Here is a 22,271-nt window from a genome sequence, read left to right as displayed (position 1 = left end):
TGAAGTTCAAGCATCCTTGGACTTTAACGAACATTTTAAATACGTAAGTTATTAAATTATTACATTTATCTTATTCGCAGACCGCATTTTAATTTAATTTATATACAGTAAAAATGGTATTAACTAGCTATTTCACATTACCTATTATATTGTTGCGGGGGCGTTAACAATGGAAAATTCCCGTTTTTAAACTATCGACTCCAAATTTTAATTTGGTACGAATCTCCTATATGTGATGTAGAAATGATCGATGAGCGGATTTTAGGATAACTCATGCCCAATAAGGATTACGGGGGTGGGCGTTAACAATGAAAATTTTAAATGTATGTACATAACTCCGAAACTACTGAACCAATTTTTATCAAATTTTTTAAGTATCTGTAATTTGGTCCAACTTGGGAGATAGGGTAGTTTTTATCTTAATTGGACCCGATGGGTGGCGCTGCTATTGTATGTAATTCCGAAACTACTGAACCAATTTTTATCATATTTTGTACGCATCTATAATTTTGTCCAACTTGGAAGATAGGGTAGTTTTTATCTCAATCGGACTTGGTAGGTGGCGCTGATATCAGTATGTAACTCCGAAACTACTGAACAACTTTTTATCAAATTTTGTAAGCATCTGTAATTTTGTCTGACTTGGAAGATATGGTAGTTTTTATCTCAATTGCACTTGGTAGGTGGCACTGCTATCGGTATGTAGGCTATCAAATTTGGTAGCTGTTTTCCGGGCAGGACAACGTCTGCCGGGTCCGCTAGTATATTATAAGTAGATTTGAAAAGGATAGGACAAGGGGAGAATGGCAAAATGTGACGTTTGCACTAAGTATATTAATTTTTAGTTTTGTTTCATTTCTTAACAGTTCTCATGCTATTTTGATAACGATAAAATTTCTTGTTTTGAGTTTATAGGCACGTTTTCTTTTTTGAGTTTATAGGCAGGAAGGTAGGTGTAAGTAATATTTATAACAGTTGTTAATAAAAGTATGACAGCCTAACGAAGGAAGGAAGGGATCCAAAACGGTAAAATTCAGCACGAGAAAAAAAATTTGACCATAAGCTCTATGCTTGCGTTATTACTTTATATTTTGATATAATTTTATTCTTCTATGACGATATATAATATAATTTGCTATACAAAACAAATTGTAGTCTGAAAAAGGTTCCACTTATGGTGAAGTTCCATGCCCTACAACACCAACAGTAGCTTTATATAACAAAGCGACGAGGATGTCACATGTGCTGTAAAATTATTGAATACTTTGAAACCAAGACTCGTCTATATAGAGGCGTGATTATTAGCGTGTTTTGATATGTAGAATCAATTGTGGTTAACAGACTTATGAAGAATACTAGGATTAAAAAATATATTAGACGATATAGTAATAGATTTTCCGTAAAGAATTTAACCTTTTTTGGTTCGCATGTGACTATGAAATTCTTTTACGAAAATCTTTCAAGAGTTTTATTCGTTCAGTGTTGTTTCACTTACCGCGTTGCCGAGGCATGATAAAGTGTTATCAGAAACGGGTGTAATCTCTGTTCAGAATTATTACTATATCTTTACTAAGTATGTATTAGGTTGATTCTCACAATACAATTTAAAAATAAATAACAAAACATACAAAAAACCGTTTATTCGTTAAAATAGAATCATATAATGTAAAAAGAATACATTTTAGTTGTTATATTTTAGAAATTTATTTATTTTCTAACTCTGTGAACTGAACAATAACTTTTTTTTTTAAATTCCACGCCGATGAAGTCGCGGGCACAGCTATTATATTAATAATATTTCTAGTTCAATATTTGATATTATAATATCTATACAATTGCATTTTGTGGAAGAATAGAAAATAATTTATAATCCTATATTTCATCTTTCATAACACAATATGTGAAGTTGATAATGATGATTTTTTTTATAGTTTGACAAATTTATCCCCACACTCGACCTTTTAATCTAAATCTCATGCTTTAGTAAAATGTCAGAATGTTGACTTTGAGTAGAACTTCGGATTAAGGTAGCGCATACTCAGTTTTATCCCATGCGTTCAATTTGTAGGTATTGTTGTTTTTACTAAACTGAATCTAATTCGTATGACTTCGACTTTTTCGAATTCTTGCCACATTCCTATAACAGAAAGCATCAATTTTCAAGGGGTTAATACTTCGACAAAAATCCAATGTCAACTTCTACAATGCATAGAATCCAACACTACGGCCGTGAATGGTCGACACTAACAAAATTGTTACAAAATGTATCGGGTATGCGCTTAATATTTTAACTTCTAGCGTTAATGAAATAATTGTTACCTTGGTTAGACACATCGTTACGGGTATAAAAGACTGGATTCAAAATTAAAACGTATCAGTCGTCAGTTTAACTTTGAACCCTCAACTAAAAATAAACAAACCAAAATGTACTCCAAGGTATATGAGACATTATTTTTATTTTATTAAAAAAAAATATAAAAGAAACGTGAATCAAAGCAGTTATTTTTAAACAATCCTCGATAAAAACAAATTTTAATATTTGGGCAATATAGTCACTGCTGATTTGAATGATGATGACGTAATTGAGAGGGAACGTAGGGCGCTGGCGGTGAGACGCAATATGCTCGCACGTAGGCTAGCTCGTGGTACTATATGGGTGTCAAACATACCCTATTTTGGGCTTTTTGTCAGTCTTTTTTCTCAGGTGGCCTGTGGGTGAGCTACACGGGTCGAGCCTACAGCGCACTACGTGTGCAGTATAATAATGCCTTCAGAATTCTGTTGCGGGTACCGCGCTTTAGCAGCGTCTTAGGGATGTTCGCGGACGCGCGGGTTTATGGATTTCATCTTCTCTGCTGCGGCGCATGAGGGCCAACAAGAACAGCATTCTAAGGGACAATCACGGCCAAATAAAACTATTCTTTCATTTTATTTAATTATAATCTTATTTACAATAACTAATATAGTTTATAAGTAAATATTGTTGCTAACACACTAACACACTATGGATGTACAGTCTGAAATAAACTAGTTTTATTATTATTATTATAAAATTAATTTTCAATACTTCTTCTACAGGTGCTTTGCTTAGCCGCCCTTGTCACCGCTGTAGCCGCGTATGACTACCACCATGGTCCCGCGTACTCATCTCAACACATCTCTCGGCACGATTATGGTTATGGACATGGATACGGTCATGACCATGACTACTATGTAAGTGATTACTTTAAATGTTAATATAACATCGTAGCGAAAGAAAATCCACTAACGACCCCGAGTAAAGCTGTGACGATCATCTTATCGTTACAAACATGAATATTTACTTAAAAATAATTAATATATGATATTGTTCTAGGTGGCACTAATTGTCACCTCTCTGTGTACACTTCCCTACCGCTTTCATTACGCTGTGTCCTATATGCCCAAAGGTTGTCTGGAAGAGGTCGCTATTCTAGCGATAAGACCGCCTTTGCACACTGTTTTTTTATTTGTAATATGTTATTGTGTTGATTGTTGTTGTGTACAATAAAGAGTATCTATCTATCTATCTATATATTTGATTAATCACAAACAACCATTATGCATGTATAACATTTAATTTAAGTCGTAATTATTTTTGATATAGTCCCAAACTACGAGCCACAGCTTATAAATAATAATGCCAATTGCAGGCCCACCCCAAATATCAGTTTGACTACAAAGTAGAAGACCATCACACCGGCGACATCAAGTCTCAGCACGAGAGTCGCGACGGTGATATCGTAAAGGGCTACTACGCTCTCCACCAGCCCGACGGCAACGAAAGACAAGTGCACTACCATGGCGACGGGCATACCGGGTACATAACTATTAATTAGTTTATTACACTATATCTTTTAATATAACCATCAACACTAGAATCTGTTTTAGTGTGAAATCGTCTGATTTAATTTTAAAGTTTGATTTTATTTTGCCTGTTTATAGGAAAGGTATAAAATATCAGAATAATTTAAACAAAAACATTCAAAGTGTAAACATATTTGTACAGTCTACTTAATCGAAACAGTTTCAGTAGGCTAGTGAATAGAAAGTAATGATCACATTTTTGTATAATCAAGTGTAGCATAAGAAAAAAAGGTTTTTTTAAAAAAATACTAGGTATCTCAATTAATTAGTAGTAGTTTAAAGAAAATTAAGTTTTATGTTTGTAGAAGACAAATTTTACTAAATAGAAAAGTAAATTTAAAAAATTTAATTACGAATTATTGTTTTTTACAACAATAATACTCAGTAGGTGTGACAATGGTAATAACGTATATAATAAAATAAACCTTTTTACTAATAGGACATTATTTTAGCATTTGTTTATATATAATCATGTACCATCGCGTAAGTTTTATAATACCTAAACAATTTCTTCTTGTCTTACAGATTCCACGCTGATGTCAAATACAACGTGCATCATAAATATTACCATCACTGAGTATTTGTTAGCCACACTTTGTCGTTCAAGCATCTTGGGTGTATTGTTAATATTGTTAATTTGATATGTTTTATATGATTAAAAGCAGATTATTTTAAAAAATTGTCTTATTCCCTGTACCTCAAAAAAAAAAAAAAAACGAACTCGCTTATACTCGTAAATAAGAATCAGCTAAAAACTCGTTTCTAAAACTCTAACTTTATTATTAATCTTATTATTTTTAGGGTTCCGTACCTCAAAAGGAAAAAATGGAACCCTTATAGGATCACTTTGTTGTCCGTCTTTCTGTCAAGACCCCTTTTCTCAGGAATGCTGGGAGGTATTAAGGTTATTGTTTTTAAGCAATGTTGTGTTTCTGATTCCGGATTGAGGGTAGGGTCGACAAAGTGCTTGTAAAGCTTCTGGTGGTGCAGATTTCTATAAGCTACGGTATTCGCTTACCATCAGATGAGCCGAACGCTTTTTTGCTGACCTATTTGTATAAAAATAAATAAAAATAAAAAGAATAAGAATTAAAAACTAAAGGATCGTGTACTTATTAGCGATTCTATTTTAAGACGTAATACTATCGACCATTTTCTAAGAGGTTGATCACTGGTAACGAAAAAGAAACAACCTATGATAAAAATCTACGAAAGAGATCGTGTTGATGGACGGTCAAGCTGTACAGACTATCGTGAAACCTGGGTTGACTCGAAATAAAGTGATGTTGAGTGTTTTGGAAGTGAAGTATTTGTATAGATTGAAAGTGAATCATTCATTATAAGATTTTATCGCGGGGCATAACCATCGATTCGGATTTCACTGTCAACATCTGATGAGGCTTAAGAAATGAGAATAAGTGGCCAGAATTGATCAACACAAAAAGTGTAATCTTTTATCACAACGCCCGACCACACAGATACGTCTTTAGCCAAGTCTACAAATATTGAGAAACCTTAACTGGGAAGTCTTAATGCATTCACCATTTCACCATATAGCCCCAATCTTGCACCGTCAGATTATATCTGTTTTGGTCTCTTTAGAATTTTTATGTTAGTGTAAAGAGAAGACTGCCAAAACTACTTGACATGGTTTTTAATGAGAAGTCCCAAAATTTCTACAGCAGCGGAATCTTGTCACTACCTAAGAGATGGCGGTAAGTTTTTCTTAAAATTTTTCTTAAAAAAAGTTTTTCTTAAAATCTTACCTTGCATTTCTGTATAAAATAATCTGACCCCCGACCTAATAAGTATTTCATGATTTACAAGTGACTGGGGAGTAGTTGCGGACAAGTTTCAAATTTTTTTTCACAGATTGCTGTGATATGAACGAATTTTATTTAAAACACAATTATTATTATTTTTTAATACACTACGTATAATAACACTACGTATTTTAATTAAAAGTATTTGCCACCACTTTTTGACTGGCACTCTGTTATCAATGTTTCTTCTAGTGGTAAATGTGTAAAATTTGAGTCTAATTACCTACGTGATGAATTTACTGACTTCACAATTTAGACTGTAAACTATAACAAAACCGTAATACATTTGGAGACATTCAATTAAACAAAAATTTCCCAACAAAATTAAAAAATGTTAATATACACAAACATTAAAAAAAAAAAAACACTTCATGCACACATATTAAATAAATTAATAAAATAACTAACTAACATTAAATAAATAATAAAATAAAATATGTAATAATACTAGTATTATCTCAGGAACTACCGGTTCGAATCGAAGAATTCTTTTTTGTATTGGATATCCCATTTACTTAGCCTACCATTACCTTAGCAAAACGGTTTCCGTAACCCGACACTCACGGCCAGAAGACCGCATCGTGCTAACATTTGGTGTTAGGAGGTAACGGTATCTCAGAGACATAAATACAGCTATAAATGCTGAGTTCTAAAGAACGTCACGTCAACAAATTCTGTTATTAATCACTAAATATAACATTTGGGTTGCTGCATATTGTTAAGGCGTGTCATCAAATTTTGAAAATGTGCCCACAAGTTTTAAATATATGTGTAAATGGTCTTATGTATTACATATATTTATATTTTTTTCAAACCTATCTTAGTGATTTTTTTTATTTTTTATACAACTAGGTCGGCAAACAAGCTTATGTCTCACCTGATGGTAAGCGATTACTGTAGCATATAGACGCCTGCAATATCAGAAGCATCGCAAGCGCGTTGCTGACCCAATCTCCAACCCCTCCCCTCCCCCAGGAGCTCTAGTCCCTTTACTCACCAACAGGAACAAAATACTGCTTAAAAACAGTATTATTTAGCTGTGGTCGTCTGTAAGGTCGAGGTACTACCCCAGTGGGCTGCTCCATATTTTGAGCAGGCAATTCCTGCTGTGACCTACCTCAGTTAAACAAACTCAACACAATCAAGCTCAAATTTCTCATTAAAATATTCTTTCTTAGCTTATTAATTGAAATTTACGATACAAATTTGCTGAAAACGAAAAAAACCGACTTCAATTACATCGACAAGTAATACAACGTAGGTAGATGATAAAAATAGTCAAGTAAATGGGCATTATCAAAATTACTTCAAAAGTTGTATTCAGATCTCGATGAAATTGAAATGTGACCACATGATAAACATCGGCTGTCGATTATTTAATCATCAAAATCAAAAGTCATCAAAATCTGTATACCCAGTAAAAAGAAATGCGGATTTTCGAGATTTTCCTTCGATTTTTCTGGGATCCCATCACCAGATCCCAATTTCCTTATTATGGTACCACACCTGGGATATCTACTTTCCACCAAAAAAAGAAATATCAAAATCAGTTCATAAACGACGAAGTTATCCCCGAACATACATATTATATATATATATATACACAGTCGAATTGAGTAAGCTTCTCCTTTTTTAAAGTCGGTTAAAAATATTATTGCTTTTGTTATTCCAAATTAAAATTGGTGTAACCATAAAAAACGTGTTGGGAGAGTAATCGAGTAGACTGTATTTTTGTATTGATAGGCAGGAAGAAAATAGTAAAGGAAATTTAAACACACTAATCACTGAGTTTTTAATTATTTAGAATTATAAGCAAATTAGTACAAAATCAAACACACCGTAATACGTTGAATCGAAAAGGCAAGTAAAAAGGAATTGACAGCTCGAGGTATTGCCAGTATTAATTTTAATTTTTATGTTGTTGCCAACAAAAATTACTAATTAATATTTTTCACACTGTGTAATAACCAAAAAACTTTAAAAATTATGATGTTGTTCAAGTGTTAACTAGTTCAAGTGTTAAGTACAGCTTACTTGTAGCATATAGTGAACCCCTCACACACACACACACACACACACACTAATTTGGTGGTTTAGGTGATTACTAACACGACTATAACAGAGCGAATGCAAAACACCGACGGTTTACGGGTTCGATTCCCGCTCGGGATTGATATTTGATTTGCACAAAAATATCTTTCCGGTTTGGATGTATCGTTTCTCATAGTAGGGATCATATCCGCCAACCAGCAGTTGAGCAGTGTAATGGATTAAACTCCAATCCTTTTCTTGCTTGAAGAAAGAGGCCTATGCCCAGCAGTGGGATGTTGCAGGCTGAATGCGTATGCGTATATGTATATTGCGAAAGTAACCGATATAGCCCACAAAATTAGCAAGGTGAAGTGGCAGTGGGCTGGTCATATGTGTCGCAGGACCGATGGCCGTTGGAGAAATGTTGGCAAATGCAGTGTGGGATGTTTTCCGGCCCGTTGAACCGACGATCTACGTAGGATCGCCGGTGTAGGCTGGATGAGGATTGCGGAAAACCGGAATGTCTGGCGCGAACTTGAGGAGGCCTATGTCCAGCATTGGACTGCAATAGGCTGAGCTGATGATGATGTGTATATTGCAAATGTTTTACCATGAATGAAACAATATAACTTTCTAAACGAATTTTAAGCTGATCGTAGTTCGGAAGCAGAACTTTTAGAGGTTAAAGGATATAAGAAAATGAGACAATATTTTTAAAATCATCTGCTTTTACTAATACAAAAAAAAAACATGTTTTAACAATACACCTAAGATGCTTGGACAACAATGTGCGGCTAACAAATACTCAATAATGGTAATGTTTAGGAGCGACGTGATGCACGTTGTATTTGACATCAGCGTGGAATCTGTAACAGAATAAGAAATTAAATTAGTGGTTCAGTAGATTATTGAAATATTTTTACACTTTTATGTTTTTCTATATATTAGTCTGATATTTTATGCCTTTCTTATTAAGAGATAAAACGAAATCAAATTTTACAATTAGATCAGTTGATTTCGAAAGAAGCGCACTTAAATAAATTCTAGTGTTGTTGGTTAATTTATTAAAGATATAGTGTAATAAACTAATTAATAGTTATGTACCCGGTATGCCCGTCGCCATGGTAGTGCACTTGTCTTTCGTTGCCGTCGGGCTGGTGGAGACCGTAGTAGCCCTTTACGACATCACCGTCGCGACTCTCGTGCTGAGACTTGATGTCGCCGGTGTGATGGTCTTCTACTTTGTAGTCAAACTGATACTTGGGATGGGCCTGCAATTTGTATTATTATTTATAGGCTGTGGCTTAGTTGTGGCCATTTAGAGAATATATAAAAAAATTATGATGTAAATAAAATTTGGTATGCGTTAACTGGCTATTTATGATAAGTCAAATATATTAATTTATGATCTTCACAGCTTTACTCGGAGTTGGTAGTAGATATTATTTCACTCTGATGTTGTATGGGGTGATATTTAAAATTAAATGCCATTTCAATATAGCCTGCTACGCTGTTTTTTATTTTATTTTATAATGTTACTAACATTATTATCATTTATAGTAATTACTTACATAGTAGTCATGGTCATGACCATATCCATGTCCATAACCATAATCGTGCCGAGAGATGTGTTGAGATGAGTACGCGGGACCATGGTGGTAGTCATACGCGACTACGGCGGCGACAAGAACGGCTAAGCAAAGCACCTGTAGAAGAAGTATGAACAACTAGATTCCGTTTTTATTATTATTTCATGGAACTATTTAAACATAATCGTAACTGTATGCGATTATATTTAAGAACTAGCTGTGCCCGCGACTTCACCCTCGTGGAATTTAACAAAAAAGTTAATGTTCAGTTCGCAATTTCTAAAATAAAAGTAGCCTAAGTTACTCCTTACTATATCAGCTATCTGTCAGTGAAAGTCCTGTCAAAATCGGCCCAGCTGTCTCACAGATTAGCCGGAACAAACAGACAGACAGACAGATTGACAAAAATAGTAAAAATGTTATTTTGATATATGTCTCGTGTATACGTTCATATGCATTTCGTAAAAAGTGGTTATTTTAATGTCACAAACAGACTCTCTAATTTTATTGATTTGTATAGATAAACTCGTAATTAAAAAATCACTTTGTATGATCACATTTATATCACTTTTCACTATTATTTTAGAATCAAGTACCTTGGAGTACATTTTGGATTGGTTATTTTCCGTTGAAGGTACAAAGTCAAGCAGTGAACTGATACGTTTAAGTTTTGAATCAAGTCTTTTATACATATTACTAGGGTATCTATTCAAGGTAATAGCGATTGCATTGTTGTTCGTAGTAAAAATATTTATCGCATACTCGGTACACTTTGCAATCATTTCGTAAAAGCTATAAACATTCACTATTTAATATATACCTATAGTCGATAGATTCAACGCATTGATAAAATTAATTTTGGATGACATCTTTACCCCAAGAAGGTTGGTACTGTAATTGTAATAGATATTCTTCAAAAAGTTGAAGACATATGAAATGGGACCAGTTTGGGTAAAACTATGAACCATTGGGTTTAAAATTTTAAAATAGTTTTCCAAATATTTTAAATGGCGAGGCTCTTTAAGATTGTTGCCATATTATTGATTATTTTCAATTTTTGTTTTGAATAAATCACACACCATTCGCACGAATTTAACGATTAAATAATAAAAACATTTGTAATTGTGAATAGAACTTGCAGCAATTAATTTTTATTTAAGGAAATAAAATAATAGTGTGATGATTTCATATGAGGTAAAATATATCAATAAAATAAAAATATAAATCGCTATTTATATAAATATATAAATCGCTATTATCTATTATAATCGCTATTTATATAAATATATTAATCGATATATAAATCGCTATTTAGCGATAAGATCGCCTTTGTACATCTTCTATTGTATCTTTCTTTATATGTGTCTGTATTTCGGTGTACATTAAGAATAAATAAATAAATAAATAAAATAATGTGGTCATAAGCCTCTTCATAAAATGAAGTACATTTTTGTTTCTTCGCTACGCTGCCCTAGCGAATGTTTAAGTCTCAGAATCTCTTTCTTACAATACTAAAACTAGTATTGGCTTTTCTTTATAATCTATTGATTGTTTTTCGTAATAAATGAAATATCATTTAATAATATGGTTTATATCGTTTTTATGCCTTATAGTTTTATAGTTACTTTTATCGTAATAAGTGGCATAATTTATTATTGACAGTTATAACTAAAACGTTAATGCAATACCTAAGTGTTTATTTTTGTTTATGCGAGTTTCAGATTCTCTTCTAAACACGCTAATGGTTGTGTTATAATTGTGTTTGCTCGCAAACGAAAAAAAAAACCGACTTTAATTATCATCGAAGAGTAATACAACGTAGATCGACGAAAAAATAATCAAGTAACTACGCGTTATCAAAGATTACTCAAAAAGTAGTTACCAGATCTCGATAAAATTTATATGTAACCACATGATAAATATCAGCTTTTGATTAAATTAAAAATTATCAAAATCGGTACACCCAGTAAAAAGTTATTGCGGATTTTCGAGAGTTTCCCTCGATTTCTCTGGGATTCCATCATCAGATCCTTGTTTTTTTTATAATGGTACAAAACTAGGGATATCTTTTTTCCAACAAAAAAAGAATTATCAAAATCGGTACATCCAGTAAAAAGTTATGCGGTATAATAAAACGTAGGTCGACGAAAAAAGCGTCAAGTAAAAACGCATTATTAGATATAACTCGAAAAGTGGTTGTTAGATCTCAAATAAATTTAAATGGGACCAATTGACACACACCACCTTTCGATTAAAACAAAATTTGTCGAAATCGGTCTACCCGGTCAAAAGTTCTGATGTAACATACATAAAAAAAAAAAATACAGTCGAATTGAGAACCTCCTCCTTTTTTTGGAAGTCTGTTAAAAAGGTATTGATACATAAACGAGACGTTAGTTAAGCATATGCTAATATAGAAGACTAAAATATTACTATTTTTCTTCTTTCTTTCTTTTATATGATGTAACAAAAAATTTATGCTTTTATCACTTTTTCCTTTATCTATGCTATAAGACGTTGCTTCGTACCAAATTTCAAGTTCAAGGGATATACCCTATAGGATTTGATTCCCTTGCGAGTGTCGAAAATTTGCAGCATAAACAGCTGTATCTTTTGATTGCGTTGGCTTAGGTGTTTGACTTTTTCAAAGCTCCAAAGGACAGTGATCTTGAGTATTTGATTTGAATTTCAGCTTGATAGTTCCACGTGTTCCTGAGAAAAAAGGGTCTTGACAGACAGACGGACAATAAAGTGTTCCTACGAGTATAAGGGTTCCGTTTTTTCCTTTCGAGGTACGAAATCCTAAAAACGTCGAAAAGGTGAAATATTAATACAAAACAAGCTGCCGCATACAACTAAAGAACCGTGTATGGAAACGACTTTTTCTCTCGTAGAATGTTTTTCATTGTAAATAATAGCTGTGTAAATTCTACGGATTACGCAGAGAGACCTTGCCATGACAGCTTGTATATTAGCCTAAAGTAAAATTTAAAAGAGGCCAGGATTTCTTTTTCCGTGGGTCGTGATCTATTTACCTACATCATTTCAGCCTACTGCAGTCCACTGCTGGACGTAGGCCTCCACAAGTTCGCGCCAAATATGGCGCGAACTCATGTGTATTGCCCATAGTAACCACGCTGGGCAGATGGGTTGGTGACTGCAGGGCTGGCTTTGTCACACCGAAGACGCTGCTGCCCTTCTTCGGCCTGTGTATTTCAAAGCCAGCGGCTGGAAGGTTATCCCGCCATCGGTCGGTTTTATAAGTTCCAAGATGGTTGTGGAACTATGCTATCCCTTAGTCGCCTCTTACGACACCCACGGGAAGAGAGAGGGTGGCTATATTCTTTAATGCTGTAGCCACACAGCAAACTATTCAGCTACAGAATTTCTCATTTGAAGGTACGCAGTTAGGAGTCGAACACCATATATGTTGTTTCACTTTTCTTTTGTTCATCAGCTCAGCCTATTGCAGTCCACTGCTGGACATTTTTCTGACGGTTTTTCGCAATCGTCATCCAGCCTACACCAGCAATCTTACGTAGATAGTCGGTTCAACGGGCCGGAGGACGTCTCACACTGCGTTTGCCAAGACGCGGTCTCCACTCCAGGACCCGTCTGCTCCAACGGCCATCGGTCCTGCGACACAGATGACCAACCGACTGCTACTTCAACTTGCAAATTTTGTGGGCTATGTCGATTACTTTTGTTCTCTCGCGGATAGTCTTATTTCTAATCCTATCTTTGAGAGAAACCCCAAGCATAGCCCGTTCCATTGCACGTTGAGCGACTTTAAGCTTGTGGACCATTCCCTTCGTCAGCGTCCACGTCTCGGCTCCGTACGTTAACACAGGTAGGACCATTGCTCGAAGACTTTTGTCTTCAAGGATGTGGCGACATCTACCGCGCGAAATACGAACGACTACAAACTACGTAATTAGAGACGTAATTACTGACGTATGCTACATCGCGCTATCAGAGTTTTCAAAGTGAATAACTATATATACAAGATCCTGACAACAACCGTCGGGGGCATTAGCCCGCCAGACACAACACCCGTCTGGTGGAGGATCCTCCCTTTTCTTCACTCGCCAAACTGGTGACCCCGACGTGATCGTCAGCGCAGCCTTCGCAAAAGCCACGTCATCGTGACGTCATCATCACTTGACCCAAAGCATGAACATCAACGCAACCTTCATCGTCATCATCACTTCCTCAAGCTTTCGAGCAGCGAGTAGCATCCAGCATCTACGGCTTCAGCCAGCCAGCATCTACGGCTACTACGGGTACCCTGACCACCAGCATGCAGCGGATGCGCATTCCTGGTCATCACCCCACAGCCTTCTCAGCGACTTTGGCACAGCACACTGCACTTCGGCCGGTCAGCAAGCAGAGACGCACTTCTCTCCTGGTCGACGCAGCAGCCAGCCACTACGCAGTACTGCACCACTCCGACTCACTGGAGCATATGCAGCATCACCGCAGACAGTTCCGACTCACCGTGAACTATGCGGCATCTGGTTCCGACTCACTGGAACTTTCCACTGGCCCGGCAAGCATCACAAGATGAATGGACGACTTAACCTGCTATCGACCTCCGGTCTCGGAGGGGAGTGATGTGGCGACATCTACCGCGCGAAATACGAACGACTACAAACTACGTAATTAGAGACGTAATTACTGACGTATGCTACATCGCGCTATCAGAGTTTTCAAAGTGAATAACTATATATACAAGATCCTGACAACAACCGTCGGGGGCATTAGCCCGCCAGACACAACACCCGTCTGGTGGAGGATCCTCCCTTTTCTTCACTCGCCAAAAGTATTTTTTTTTTCAGACCTTCTTTGGTTCGTTGAGTATTAATTGAATTTAAAATAATATCCTTTTTAACCGACTTGCAAAAAAAATAGGATATTCTCAATTTGTGTGTATTTTTTTATATAAATTAATTGGAGCTAATTCTTCTTTAACCGATCTCAAAAAAGGAGGACTCAATTCGACCGTACAAATATATATATTTTTAATGTATGTTCGGGGATAACTTCGTCGTTTATGAACCGATTATGATAATTCTTTTTTTGGTGGAAAAAAGATATCCCTGGTGTGGTATCATCATAAGAAAACCAGTATCTGATGATGGGATCCCAGAGAAATCGAAGGAAACTCTCAAAAATCCGCATTTCTTTTTACTGGGTATACCGATTTTGATGATTTTTAATTTAATCGAAAGCCAATGTTTATCATATGGTCACATTTAAATTTCATCGCGATCTGATTACAACTTTTAGAGTAATCTTTTATAGTGCGTATTTACTTGACAATTTTTTCGTCTACCTACGTTGTATTACTTGTCGATATAATTAAAGTCGGTTTTTTTTCGTTTGCCTGCAAACACAATTATGATTTACACAGAGAACTGAAAATTGAACTAACTTAATTAGTCTCGTGTGGTTAAAAGCACCAACAATCATTTTATAATTTACTATGACTATCCTTGCAGTTCTTGTTCGATTCATTCACATTTATTACATATATTATTGGAGAGGGCCGATTTCGATAAAAAAATTTTATTGAAAGGTGTTACTTGTCATGTGGTCCCATTTAAATATAATCGAGATATAATGAGTACTTTTTGATTAATCTTTGATGATGCGTATTTATGAATTGGCGCGTACTTTCTCGTAACGCCATCTATTTGAATTAGGTAAAACTACTTCAGGGAATATCGATCAAAGGATGCTACGTGCCACATCTACTATAACGTAGTGAGGCTGTATTATCCACTAGGATAGCAGTTTATTCTTTATAAATAATTTTGATTATTCTTATTTTAATCGAATGCGGATGCTTGTCTTACGGTCCCATTTAAATTTGATCGAGATCTGATGAATACTTTTTGAGTAATCTTTGATAGCGGGTATTTACTTGACTAGTTTTTCATCTACTTACGTTGTATTACTTGTCGATGTAATAGAAGTTGTTTTTTTTTCGTTTGTGAGCAAAAACAATTTATTAATCTTATTTAATTTAAATAAATTAAATTAATTTAATTAATTAACAATTTATCGATCTTTTATGCTCTCTTTTTGCGTCCAACTCGACTTTGGATGATAGCGGAAAAATACCACCGACGATCCCTCGGTGTGATACAATAATGCCGGAAATAATTTTCCAACAGAGCTCCGTACGCAAAGCCCTTTTTTCGTTGGACATCAATAAATCGAGTGGGCCCGATGGCGTCCCTTCGTTAGTGCTACGAACTTGTGCTCCTGAGTTGGCACCCGTCCTCACGCGTCTTTTCCGGCACTCTTATTCGTTAGGCGTTGTCCCACGCTCGTGGAAGATGGCTTTGGTGCACCCGATCCCTAAGAAAGGGGACCGCTCAGATCCGTCCAATTATAGACCAATTGCTATAACTTCCTTGTTCTCAAAGATTATGGAATCCTTAATCAACTGCCAGCTCCGACGGTATTTAGAGGAGCACCAGCTGATTAGCGATCGCCAATATGGCTTTCAACGGAGTCGCTCGGCTGGTGATCTTCTAATATTCTTAACTCACCGATGGGCGGAGGCGGTTGAGAGCAAGGGAGAAGCGCTGGCGGTTAGTTTGGACATAGCGAAGGCCTTCGATCGGGTGTGGCATAGGGCACTTCTAACAAAGCTACCATCCTATGGGCTTCCCGAGAAACTATGTAAATGGATCACCAGTTTTTTGACAGACAGGAACATCAAGGTCGTTGTTGACGGTGCATGCTCGGACCTCAAGTCTGTCAATGCTGGCGTTCCCCAAGGCTGTGTACTATCACCTACTTTGTTCCTTCTGCATATCAATGACCTGTTACAAACTAGTGGCATTCATTGTTATGCGGACGACAGCACCGGGGACGCCTTATACACAGGCCGTCCTAATATTTCTCGGGAACAAGTCGATGAGTGTCGGAACAAACTTGTGTCTGAAATCGAGTCTCTTTTAGCCAAAGTCTCGCAATGGGGACGACATAATCTGGTCCAGTTCAACCCCATTAAGACACAAGTTTGCGCGTTTACCGCAAAAAAATCACCCTTCGTCGTTCCTCTCAAATTTGAAGGCACTCCCCTAACAGCCTCAGCCAGTATTGGGATACTAGGCGTCGACATATCGAGCAATGTGCAATTTCGTGGTCATCTGGAAGGAAAGGCTAAACTAGCCTCGAAGAAACTTGGTGTGCTCAGTAGGGCGAAGCAGTATTTCATGCCCTGCCACCGCCTACAATTATATAAGGCACAGATACGGCCCCACATGGAATACTGCTCTCACCTATGGGCTGGGGCGCCCCAGTACCAGCTCCTTCCATTTGACCGTGTTCAACGCCGAGCGGCTCGAATCGTTGGCGACAAGACTCTCTCCGATCGGCTCGATTCTTTGGCGCTGCGTAGAGATGTCGGGTCACTGTGCATCTTCTACCGTATTTACCACGGGGAGTGTTCTGAGGAATTGTTCGGACTAATACCTACAGCAGAATTCCACCACCGGACATCTCGTCAAAATTCAAAATTTCATCCACATCACCTCGATGTCTGGAAGTCTACGACAGCTCGATTTTTGCGCCATTTTCTGCCACGCACGATCCCTCTTTGGAACCAGCTACCACCTACGGTATTTCCGAACAAATACGACCTAGGGACCTTCAAAAGAAGAGCATACTCCTTTTTGAAAGGCCGGCAACGCGCCTGCTAATCCTTTGATGTAGCGGGTGTTTGTGGATGTTGTTTTCACTTACCATCAGGTGAGCCAACTGTCCGTTTGCCCCCTCTTCTACATAAAAAAAAAAAAAAAAAAAATTAATTTCTCTAGTAAATATCATCATCATCATCATTTCAGCTCACGGACGCCCACTGCTGGGCATAAGACTCCCCTAAAATTTTCTGCGACGATCGGTCCTGCGCAGCACGCATCCAGCAGCTTCCCGCGACCTTGACCAGATCGTTGGTCCACCTCATAGTAGATATACTGATAATAATTTAATATTGTATACATAATAAAAACTATTGCTTTTTTACTTACAACTGTTCCGGTATATTGATCTTTGAACTCGTCATAATACTGGATGTCTTGGTTTTGATGATGATTTTGGACAGATATTTGTAGTTTTACAAGTATTACTTTCTTTACTGGTTTGTCTTTGTAAGTCTCCTTTCTCCACTATAGTACGTGAAGCTATTGGATTCGGTTGTTATCACATACTCTAAATAGCGATCGTCACTAACATAACGTAAATTTTATTTATGAAACTACAGTCGAGATGCGATTAATTTTTACCCCTTTTCCTGTATGAGTATGTAAGAAAAACAAGAGACATTGAAAAATTTACAGGAAGATTTTCTACAGTTCACTTTTAAACTCCGATGAAATAAAATTTGTGTTTTCAGTCTAACCTATCTGTTTGTCTGTCTGTAGAATCGTAGCATGGAGCTACGAAAATTCATAATCGGTTAATTCGTTTATGGAAACGAATTAGCCTCATGATTATGAGATTTTTTTTTCGTTTAAAAGGTGACGTGATTGAGATGATTATTTCATATAATTTATAAAGATCTACTGAGGTGGTTTAAGAATATCAACTCTTATTTTGTTAGTTGTGGTAGGAATTCTACAAGCGTTATAGTTATTTACTTTATTTTCAAATACATGCAAACACACGTTACAATATACAAACAAGGCAATTTGTAAGATAGCATTTGATACACCCATCTATGCAAGTACCATTGCGCTACGCTACTCTGATAATAGAGCTCGAAGTTAGGAGATGAAACCCTGGATTTCCTAACTAAACCAATCAATATCAAATATATCAATGACAATCAATAATTATTTGACTCGTTTTAACTAGTTCTGTTTATTTCTCCTTAAAACAAAGAGGATGGAATTTGAAGGTGACTGATAATATTTGGAATGCCTAATAATGTTAGTAAAAGTACAGATTTTTAACACTTTACAATACAAAGATATTGAAGATATTACATTAGTAGACGATGACACAGACCAGATCATTTAAACATTACATTATCCCGTAGATGGATGGTGAGACTTGACTTTATTAAAACTTTTTATGTAAAAAATTAACCTAAATTCAAAAAGGGAGATTGTATATATCAGTTATTTACATGCTTGGTGCACCGGCAGCACTAATTGTTGCGCGTATGACCGTGGGTTCGATCCCCGCTGACAAACATTTGTATAGGCCATATAGATATTTGTTGTGGACGTTGAATGTCAAGCGTTTATTTATTTCATCATCATCATCATCATCCCAGCCTATTTCAGTCCACTGCTGGACATAGGCCTTCACAAGTTCGCGCCAAAAATGGCGTGAACTCATGTGTGTTGCCCATAGTCACCACGCTTGACTACAGGGGTGGCTTTGTCGCACCGAAGACGCTGCTGCCCGTTTTCAGTCTGTGTATTTCAAAGCCAGAGTAGTTAGATGGTTATCCAGCCATCGGTCGGCTTTTTAAGTTCCAAGATAATAGTTGTACTGTGTTATCCCATAATCACCTCTTACGACACCCACGGGAAGAGAGGGGGTGGCTATATTCTTTGGTGCCGTGCACAGTTTATTTATTTATTATTGTTTTTTTTTTTTTTTGTAAAGATTTAACTATTTTGCTGTTATATTTGATTATATTTCAAAGATTGCTAGCAATATAGTCTTAATTTTAAGTAAAGTTAACATTCCGTTTTTCTTTCACAAATTTTAAATGCATTTTAATTTTATTTATGATATTGATTTAGATGAAATTCGAGTAATATAAAATTATTTAATATGTATACGTAAATGTATATTTAAACATACATTTATTTGTTTGTTTGTTTGAAATACACAATGACTCAATTTTAATTGGTTGAATCATAACTTTGATTTAGTATGTCCATAAAACTTTTAAAGAAGGAAGACCGAAACAGAAAAATGAAAATACAACATTTTTTTAACAATTTGCTTTTACTCATATAAAACATATAAAATATTAATTAACAATATACCCAAGATGCTTGGACAACAAGTGTTCATATTTGGATAACAAATACTCAATGATGGTAGTGTTTAGGAGGAGCGACGTGATGCACGTTGTATTTGACATCAGCGTGGAATCTAAAAGAGAATAAAAAATCGAATAAGTGGTTTAGGATTTACAGGGGTACTAAACTCGAAAATGGCTGGATATATATGTTTTTTAAGTGAAAAAAAAAATACGGATCAAATGCGTCACGGCGTCACGAGTCACAAACTTTTAAAAGTCCACAACAAGTTGGATACACCGTTTCTCGTCCGATCACTGAAGTTAAGCAACGTTAGGCGCGGTCAGTACTTGGATGGGTGACCGCCTGGGAACTCCGCGTGACGTTGGCTTTTTGTTTGTTTTTTTTTTCATTTCGTTTTTTTAATTACTTTTTTAATTAGTTTGCCAGGGAAGTTTCACTCCTGACATGGGTACTTTGTAGGCTAGATATATTTTTTAATTTTTTTAACAATTTGCAGAAGCTTCTTATGGAATAAAATGTTCAGAAAATTCAGAGAAATTTATAAGATTTCAGTATTAAGCTTACCGCGTTTAAAAAAAAGCAAGAAAGAGCTACGTTTATCGGGTCAGCGTGTATACCAATAAAATTATTTACCCGGTGTGCTTGTCGCCATGGTAGTGTACTTGTCTTTCGTTGCCATCGGGCTGGTGAAGAGCGTAGTAGCCCTTTACGACATCACCGTCGCGGCTCTCATGCTGAGACTTGATGTCGCCGGTGTGATGGTCTTCTACTTTGTAAGCAAAGTCGTATTTAGGGTAGGCCTGTAAATTAAATAACATAAAAACAATTAGACTTTTAAAATATGCTGTGAATTGTGGTTTGGAATTTTTGGAATCAAAAATATCACATAAAAGCGCCTTTTAAAAAAGTATTACAATGTTACATTAAATTATAATGTATAATTGTGTTTGCAGGCAAACGAAGAAAAACCGACTTGAATTTTATCGACAAGTAACACAACGGAGGTAGACGAAAACATAGTCAAGTTAATACGCATTATCAAAGATTACTCCAACAGTTGTAATTGAATCTCGATGAAATTTAAATGTGACCACATGATTTTCAATTGAACATCGGCTTTCGATTAAATAAAAGATCATTAAAATCGGTACACCCAGTAAAAAAATTATGATTTTTGAGAGTTTCCCTCGATTTCTCTGGGATCCCATCATCAGATCCTGGTTTCTTTATCATGGTATTAAGCTAGGGATATCTTCTTACCAACAAAAAAAGAATTATCCAAATCGGTTCATAAACGACAGAGTTATCCCCGAACATACATAATGTATAACCTCCTCTCTAATGAGTAACCTCCTCCTTTTTTGAAGTCGGTTTATAAAATATAGTGATTGTTATTCAAATAAATGTCCAACTCTATTTTGGATAGATGTTTCTTGTAATTTTTGCCGCTGTTATTTGTGGCTACTCTTTTGTTAGTACGTGTAATGGGATTTTTAAATTCCTAAGTTTCGCCTATCTGGTATTTTTTTGGTAATTTTTGAACTTATAATTATTTTGGCGCGTTAGAAAAAAATGATGAGAGTAAATTTTTACGATGCGCGCGCACACCGTCACAATAACGGACAGCCTGAAGTTTTCTAGTCAACCAAGAAGAAGTTAGCAACGTGAAGTTAAGTATACGCACACTTTTTTTAAAATCAATGTCAAAGTTTACATGCACATATCGTTTGCAAGCAAACAGATCTATTATTTTTGTAATAGTAAGTTTAATTATATTATCCTAATTTAAAATAAGTACTTACATAGTAGTCAACGGCATGGCCGTGTCCATGTCCATCGTGGCCATGACCATAACTGTCATGGCCATGTCCGACATGTACTATTTCAGGCTTTCCATCGTGACGAGAGATGTGTTGAGATGAGTACGCGGGACCATGATGGTAATCATACGCGACTACAGCGGCGACAAGGGCGGCTAAGCAAAGCACCTGTCGAAAATTTTAAAAATTAGACCGTCTGTATGTTTGCACTTTTTTTACGGTGAAAATATTAGCATATAATTGTAAGCATATGAGACGATATTTAAGTATAGACTTAAATTCAAAATCACTTTTTTAACACACTTTTTCACATTTCACTAAATTATTTAAGGATTAACTACCTTGGAGTACATTTTGATATGATTATTTTCCGTTGAGGGTACAAAGTCAAACTGTTGACTGATACGTTTCAGTTATGATTCAAGTCTTTTATATCTATAACAAGGGTATCTTACCAAGGTAATAATGATTTCACTAATGCTGGTAGTTAGAATATGCACCGCATACTCGGTACAGTTTGCAATAATTTCGTAAAAGCTACTAACACTTACAATCATACCGTTGTACGTTGTAAATGAAGTTTAAATTATGCAATTCATTGCATAGATCATAATTCGTTGACAATGGTGTAATGATATTACTAAGTCAACAATTAAACCCTTTGCATAAAAAGATAATTGTTTTGTAAACTCTAAATGAAAACTCAATTCTATTATATAAAATCATTCCATGAAACAGGTACCAATGAAAAACTACAGTAATGCTACATTTTGAAATTCTAAATTGTTATTTTCAAAATATATATATTTTTATAGTATATACGAATAAATTTATCATCACATCCCATATCAAATCTGAGAAGATTGTTGATAAAATAGAATGATGCAAAATACATATACATCATTGTATAATTATTAAGATAGTTATGTTTGCTAACAAACGAAAAAAAAACAACTTCAATTACTCCGACAGGTATAAGCACACAAGCACTAGTCACCACTACGATTTTCGAAGATTCCCCGGGATTTCTCTGGGATGCCATCATCAGATCCTTGTTTCCTTATCATAGTACCACCCTTGGGATGTGTGTGTGAATGACGA

The 22,271-nt window shown here is 35.8% G+C and overlaps 2 protein-coding genes and 1 pseudogene across 2 annotated transcripts; 2 read left to right on the top strand and 1 right to left on the bottom strand.

The window, feature by feature from the left end:
• The first annotated feature begins 2,262 nt into the window (after window positions 1-2,262).
• On the top strand, window positions 2,263-4,564 carry LOC123654519 (cuticle protein 19-like). Its single transcript, XM_045590419.1, has 5 exons — window positions 2,263-2,271; window positions 2,329-2,436; window positions 3,079-3,213; window positions 3,672-3,838; window positions 4,411-4,564. Exons 1-5 carry the CDS (start codon window positions 2,263-2,265, stop codon window positions 4,460-4,462), a joined length of 471 nt encoding a protein of 156 aa, XP_045446375.1. The 3' UTR covers window positions 4,463-4,564.
• Window positions 4,565-8,449: 3,885 nt separating this feature from the next.
• On the bottom strand, window positions 8,450-21,592 carry LOC123654263 (histidine-rich glycoprotein-like). The gene is made up of 7 exons (XM_045590177.1): window positions 21,512-21,592; window positions 21,153-21,338; window positions 19,984-20,150; window positions 19,423-19,459; window positions 9,311-9,445; window positions 8,844-9,010; window positions 8,450-8,605 (listed from the first exon to the last, which is right to left on the bottom strand). The coding sequence occupies exons 1-7, from the start codon at window positions 21,521-21,523 to the stop codon at window positions 8,545-8,547; spliced, it is 765 nt and encodes a 254-aa protein (XP_045446133.1). The 5' UTR covers window positions 21,524-21,592; the 3' UTR covers window positions 8,450-8,544.
• Window positions 19,599-19,717, top strand: LOC123654833 (annotated as a pseudogene).
• Window positions 21,593-22,271: the final 679 nt, after the last annotated feature.

This window comes from Melitaea cinxia, chromosome 6, assembly GCF_905220565.1.
Source record: "Melitaea cinxia chromosome 6, ilMelCinx1.1, whole genome shotgun sequence".
Lineage (NCBI taxonomy): Eukaryota > Metazoa > Arthropoda > Insecta > Lepidoptera > Nymphalidae > Melitaea > Melitaea cinxia.
The sequence above is the reverse complement of the archived record's forward strand: the minus strand, read 5'-3'. Positions and strand labels throughout refer to the sequence as shown.

Bases quoted from the DNA above. Each gene is read 5' to 3' on its own strand.
- LOC123654263 (XM_045590177.1), bottom strand. The intron at 20,151-21,152 runs GTAAGTACTTAT...TTTAATTTACAG, and splicing joins GCCATGCCGTTGACTACTAT to GCCTACCCTAAATACGACTT. The intron at 9,011-9,310 runs GTAAGTAATTAC...TACAAATTGCAG, and splicing joins GTCATGACCATGACTACTAT to GCCCATCCCAAGTATCAGTT.
- LOC123654519 (XM_045590419.1), top strand. The intron at 2,437-3,078 runs GTATATGAGACA...CTTCTTCTACAG, and splicing joins AAACCAAAATGTACTCCAAG to GTGCTTTGCTTAGCCGCCCT. The intron at 3,214-3,671 runs GTAAGTGATTAC...TGCCAATTGCAG, and splicing joins GTCATGACCATGACTACTAT to GCCCACCCCAAATATCAGTT.